This window comes from Lampris incognitus, chromosome 2 (genome assembly GCF_029633865.1).
Source record: "Lampris incognitus isolate fLamInc1 chromosome 2, fLamInc1.hap2, whole genome shotgun sequence".
Taxonomy (NCBI): Eukaryota; Metazoa; Chordata; class Actinopteri; order Lampriformes; family Lampridae; genus Lampris; species Lampris incognitus.
This window is the reverse complement of record NC_079212.1, coordinates 125989748-125995747: the sequence shown is the minus strand read 5'-3', so window position 1 is coordinate 125995747 and position 6000 is coordinate 125989748. Positions and strand designations below refer to the sequence as shown.

The 6000-nt window shown below is 41.9% G+C and overlaps 2 protein-coding genes across 2 annotated transcripts in view; one reads left to right on the top strand and one right to left on the bottom strand.

Annotated features, from left to right (window-relative positions):
- Window positions 1-525: 525 nt before the first annotated feature.
- Window positions 526-4943, top strand: ddit3 (DNA-damage-inducible transcript 3). Its single transcript, XM_056273781.1, has 4 exons — window positions 526-675; window positions 2094-2158; window positions 2673-2881; window positions 3077-4943. Exons 3-4 carry the CDS (start codon window positions 2726-2728, stop codon window positions 3896-3898), a joined length of 978 nt encoding a protein of 325 aa, XP_056129756.1. The 5' UTR covers window positions 526-675; window positions 2094-2158; window positions 2673-2725; the 3' UTR covers window positions 3899-4943.
- The window catches only part of mars1 (methionyl-tRNA synthetase 1), a 30511-nt gene continuing 28447 nt past the window's right edge, over window positions 3937-6000 (bottom strand). The window contains exon 21 of the mRNA XM_056273779.1: window positions 3937-5658. Coding sequence (XP_056129754.1) covers window positions 5509-5658 — 150 coding nt within the window. The 3' untranslated portion in view covers window positions 3937-5508. The remainder of the gene's footprint in view (window positions 5659-6000) is intronic.

Sequence of the window (6000 nt, the reverse complement as noted above, 5' to 3'; positions counted from 1 at the left end):
TTACACGAATAACATCCACCGTGTCTACACGATGCTTTTGCACAACTAACTTTTTCAGCGTAAAAGTCATGCTTGATGAAAATGTATTGTTACTGAAACAAACACTTCTTCGATATAATAAGATACCCTTGCATATAAGTATATTTTTAGATTTTTGTTAGAGCCAACACTGTTTAATAAAACATGTTCTGATTCTGCTGGTGTTATCCTCGACTAGAAATTGGTTGCCAAGCATTGCATCATTCCTTTCATGTGACTCCCATACGCCCCAAATTCGTCCTGGCCGTCTTACGACTGCATCACATTTACTGGTCGAACAAACTATACAGACGGGGAACAACCAGCAAAGCCACCAAGGCCCGCCCTATCATTAAAGCGCCTCTACCCATTGGATATCACCAAGCAAAAGATCTTAACTCGGCGTTTTTGAGTGGACGGCAGGGCACTTCAGTCTGCAGTCATACGCGATCGTCTTGTTAGGTTGTGCCATACCGCCTTCCCACAGAGTTCGGTTGGCCTCTCCCTTATATAAAGATCGCCGGGAGTTTCCGAAAAATCACATTCAGCCATCAAGACTGAACAATGGTTAACATGAGCTATCACAAATCTTCACTAAAATATCTACATTTTCCAAACTCTAGACAGTCGAGAAGGCGAACAAATAAAAGAAAAAGGGTAAGTTGAATTTACTGTCTGTTTGTTACTGCTGTCATTATAAGTGTCTTATTTGGTACTACGTTATGTTCTGTGGGCTCTGGTACGCAGCCCTTGCATTTGGAAAAGAATGTGCATGTTTTGGCAAGTTTCCCACGTCCGTTTTTAGACGACAGTTGTTTAAATCAATCAAAATTTACGCCACAGTTGTTTTTACAGCTGTTTGTACGTCTTTGTGCGAGGGTGGTCGTCCGTTGACCCGGGCTGTCAAACCACGAGTTGATAGAAGTTTGGTGAAGGTTTGACACTTCGGATCCAACACGACCATCGTGCGGGTTTCTGACATTTTTATCTACAGCAGCTTATAATCGATATTTTGCCGTCATCATTAGACACATAAACAAACTTGTATTGTTGTATTTTCTTGTCATTTTTTCATAATGAGTGAACTGGTAACGCTTTTTTTGGGCAAATTGCAGCATGTGACACGTTTACAAAATACTTTATGACCAAAGGGGCTACCTTAATTATTATTTATCTAAAGGCATGCGTTATTTGTTCCCCTTTTCTTTTCCCCCTTTTTCTTCGTTCTCCGTACGCTCCCTTTTGTTTCGCCCATCCTGCTGGACTATGATTCCATGACGTAATTGTCTTGGCTTACAGTGGACATGTAATTTAAGACAGCATAAAGAAAAAAAGTAATTTAAAAAGAATGTTAATAAAATCATAATTACTTAAAATTACTTAGTTAGCGATCATTACTTTATGCATTCAGTTATGCCAGACACTAAGTTTACATTTTGACAAGTCAATTAGAATCATATTTTCGTACGAGTTTGAATTTAAAATCAGCAATAACCAAAGCCCCTTGCAGTAATTTGATTTTTAATTTCTTTGTATGTTATAGACGATCTCTAAACCATAATATATTGATAATGACGATAAACAATCAAACTGATATTATTGAAGCATTGATTTCCAAGACCATGGTGTTGGGAACAGCAAGAAACTAGAATAAGTTTAACCTGGTCTTATCTTCGTTCAATACAAAAAAGACGTGGGACGAATTCCTCCATATGAATCAGTGAACATTTCTTCTCTACCACTTGTTTATCAATCGCAACGTGTTATGAAGACCGTAGAAAGCAGGGGGCGCAGTAGAGAGCAGTCTTTGTTTACATGAAACATAAACGAGCTGAATTTTATCGTTTTTCCCCCCATCTCTCTTGACCATTTTTTAATTATTTACAAAAATCAAGGGGTTACACTTCAAATATGCATTAAACTATTATTTTGAACAATTTGCCTGTGGTTGGGGTTTGTTTATGTATTTGTGCAAATCATCATTCTGTTTCTGAAATCTCAGCACATTTTCAGTCAAGATAAATATTTCATACAAATATAATTAACCTATTGAATGCTTTCTTTCCCTTTTGTAGAATTGTTGGGACAAGTTATCTCCAACAACAAATTGGCAGACTTGATTAAAAGAGACATTCCGAAGGTGAATTGCTCATATCTTTCCACTTTGACTGCTACTATTAGGTGAACTCTTGTCACCGATTCAGTTTGCTGGTTTACACAATAACAATGCATATAATAACTGACATTTTATAGCAATATGTTTTCTTTCCCTTTTTTGTTCCAATTCTGTTCTATCATTTTGTGGTAGTTCAGTGGTTTGATCTGTCAGTGTCACTGTTGTGCAAATTCACAATTAAGTGGATTATACAATATTGTATACTGCACTTTGATGTAATTTGCTCCATTTAAGTTTGAATTCTGCATGAAAACAGCTGTTTACAGTATTCTCTTTAACAGCGTCACATGTTCAACTGTTAAATGCCACACGCCTACACCCTGACATGTAGGAGCAACATTGAAATGACTAAGGCGAACAAGCTAGAGTTGAAGTGACATGTCAGTCAACTAAACGTTTTGAAGCTCTTCATCTTCCCCACTATTTTCTCTTTCTCTCATGCTCCAACCATCTCGGCTGCCCTCCTTCTCTCTGTCAGGTCCAGTGTGAACTGTGTGGCCGAGTATCTGTGCGTTGCGACTGAGTGGGGAGATGACTGCTGAGTGGCTACACCTGCCCCCGCCGTATCCTCCCGGTGTGGGCCCACTATGTGGTGCAGAGTTGGAGGCGTGGTATGAGGACCTGCAGGATATTCTGGGCTCCGACACGGGTGGGGCAAAGCTGGCGCGCGCCCCCCCATGCACAGAGGTCAGTGGTTGAGGGAGAACATGACGGGCAGGCTGTTGTACTCGTTGATGAATGTGTGTCTTTAAATTTTTCATTTTTTTGGATTAACTTTGACGTTTTGTTTGTGAAAGGAATTTTTGCGCTCATTCATGATGTGATGTTTGACGGGTGAGAAAAATTAACTGACATGTTTCTCTTTCGCTGTTGTGTTTATAGAGGGAGCCAGAGTTCCTGGACGTTCTAGAGAGTTGCTCCCTGACGTGGCTGACGGATGGAGGCCAGTCATGGAGCGAAGGGGTCCAGAGGGTGACCGAGGAAACCCACACCACCCAGCCTCTTCATCACACCTCCCCTTCATCCTCCTCGTCCTCTTCCTCTTGCCTAAGTCCAGCGGTGGCGGAAGAGAGGCAGGCAGAGGGCGACAAGGGTAGAGAGGCAGATGGCTCTGGGGGAGTTGGAGGGGGTGGAGGTGACCTGCTGCCCCCGGAGTTCTTTGAGTTGCTCAGCGAGGGAGGAGTGGGAATGGTGGATTCCCATGGAGCGGTGGTTGGCAGCACTTACCACCACCATCACCACCACACTCTCTCCCATCACAACCAACATCAACAGACCAACATCCACCCTGCCTCTCCCTCCGCCAGCGAGGAGGACCTGCCTCCTTGTGTTCCTGGTTCTCCATCTTACTCTTCCTCAGCCTCCCAGTCGCCGTCTCAGAACTGCTCCTCCCCCTCCTCACCCGTTTCTTCCCCATCAGCCTACCCATCTGCCCGACTGGGAAAGCGTCGGAGGAGCACCAGTGAGAGGGGGGACGCTGCAGGCGCCCGGTCCACCTTTACCTCCCCGGGCCAGCAGCGCTTGTCCTCGTCCCCCTCGTCTGCCAAGAAGAGCCGGAAGGAGAGGGAGCAGGAGAATGAGAGGAAGGTGCAGGAGTTGACGGAGCAGAACGAACGGCTGAAAGCAGAGATTGAGAGGCTGGGAGAGGAGGTACAGCGGACACGTAGAGCCCTGATAGAGAGACTAGTCAACACCAGGAAATGAGAACAGGATAGCAAAGAGGGGAGGAATTTAGAGATGGGGAAAAATAAGGACAGGTCCTATAAAATTGAAACAAGCAGTGGTAGGGAAAGGTGTAAAATGGTTGGATGTAATGCTTCTTTTGGTGAAGACTGAAACCAAAGCTTTTTTTTGATGAACTAGATCTGAAATGACAGAAGGGGCAAAAGACAGTGATTGAAGGAAAGAAAAATGAAAGTCAAGCTAAGGAAAGCCACAGAGAGTAGGAGTTGCAGTGCCATTGCGGCAAATGTAAAGAGAGAAACTGCATGTGAGGGAAATTAAGAAAGGAAAGGTTGGAAGAAGATTCATGCAATGCTATGTGATGAAATGTGTTATGGTGTTTTCTTGAACGCCTACAGTCAACTTGCATCAAAAGCATTGCAAGGTTTAGCATCTGAGCATTTAGCAAATTTGTACGTAGAACAGAGGAAATTGTTTTTTAATGTTGAGAGTGCATTTCACTATCAAACCCTTCCTACCATTTTGCAATAAATTAATACTTGTCCTTTAAATGGCTGCAACCTGGCTAACAGATATTGCTTGCCCCAATTTGTGGAGAGTTAAGGACCTCAGGAATAATTTGAAAGTGCCCAGTGCAGTGTGACCATGTGAGAATGATTTTCGGGTGTGAAATGACAGTTTCTTCTTCTTCTTTTTTTTTTTTAATAACCCATTGCTTGTGTGTGTGTATGTATTAAGATACGGCAAGTAGGACCCGGCTATACTTTCCATGCTGACCTTTTTCTATCAAAATGTAAATTAGTGGTAGTATTACCATGTGTATAGTTCTACCCTGATTTACTATTTTTATAACGTCTTGTATTATATCCACTTATACTGTAACAGTTCATACTGTAATATACAAACATACTCTATCCATGTATTTTTCTCATAGTTACACATTAATTGTGATTTAGGATAACTTGCATGGCCTTTTCTATCGATTGCATATACATGTATTTTAACACGGCATTTAATCTGTTCCTCAATGTAATTTGCAATAAAAAGAAACCATTGGCAATTTTCAGTTAATAGTCCCCACTTCCTTTCCTTTTTATATATTAATTATATGCAAGTGAAAATGTGCATGGAAAATACTGAGGGAATTAGGGGGGGGGGGAAAGAACTTTAAATTTGAATTTTAGAAGTTTATTTTCTTGATCTGAAATGGAGAGTTGTAGCAAATGGCATAAGAACAATTGTTCCCTGGGCTAGGGATATAAAAACAAACCCTTCAATATGCAACACACCTTCCAATGCTAATGTCACAGGCTGACTTCATCACATAGCGAGAGTATAAAATCAGTTTCTTTTGGTTTGAGGATTTGGAGAAATCCCTTCATTCTGTAGCTGTATTCATTTGACTCTCTTTGTCTGTTTTCATTTCCCCATCGGCCTATTCAGCATTTCATTAGTCCTCAGTGCCAATACCACATTGTGTTAGATCCTGTCACGGCTTTGCCTTAAGCTAATACCCTCGTCTCTTAGTGTATCATCTGCTTCCCCTTACCGCTACCTAGAACTTTTAATTCTGGCCTTTCCCTCACTCTGACTAACCTGTCAGGTTTTTTTTTTAACATTTTCTCCCTCTTTCACTTCTTCTTGCCCTTCTGGGGTGCGGGCTCGGGACTCTTCCCCTCTGCTAGTGTCAGCTGTTTCTTCAGGTCAAGCAGTATCGCCACCTCTGCTGTGATTACCGCCTTCTCTGCCTTCTGGGCCTTTAGCGCACGCACCGTGCCCCCCTACAATAGATAAGATGATAGCAAACAACACAGTTACTGCCCTGTATTAGATGAAACACTTAAGACTCGGCTCTCGCCAGATGATTTTCGACTCCCAAAAACAAAACGAAGCTGAAGGATTAAATATGGTCACTAAAAGTCGTCCGTTACGGTTGTCCATGTCAAATAATTTGGCGTATTTGCAATTTAAAGATACCAAGTAATTTAGTGTGTTCGCAACTGATACGATTCAGTGTCGAACAATTTTGTAAGATTTGGATTATTTTGGGTCCTTGCGAAAAGATGGCAACCGCTTTGTTAGCGTATTAAAACAACACAATTTCCAACTGAAAACAACAGAAT

What these genes read in the sequence shown, in the direction of transcription:
- ddit3 (XM_056273781.1), top strand. Translation starts at nt 2,726, where the DNA reads ATGACTGCTGAGTGGCTACACCTGCCCCCGCCGTATCCTCCCGGTGTG. An exon ending in GCGCCCCCCCATGCACAGAG is followed by an intron (nt 2,882 to 3,076) that starts GTCAGTGGTTGA and finishes TTGTGTTTATAG; the next exon opens with AGGGAGCCAGAGTTCCTGGA.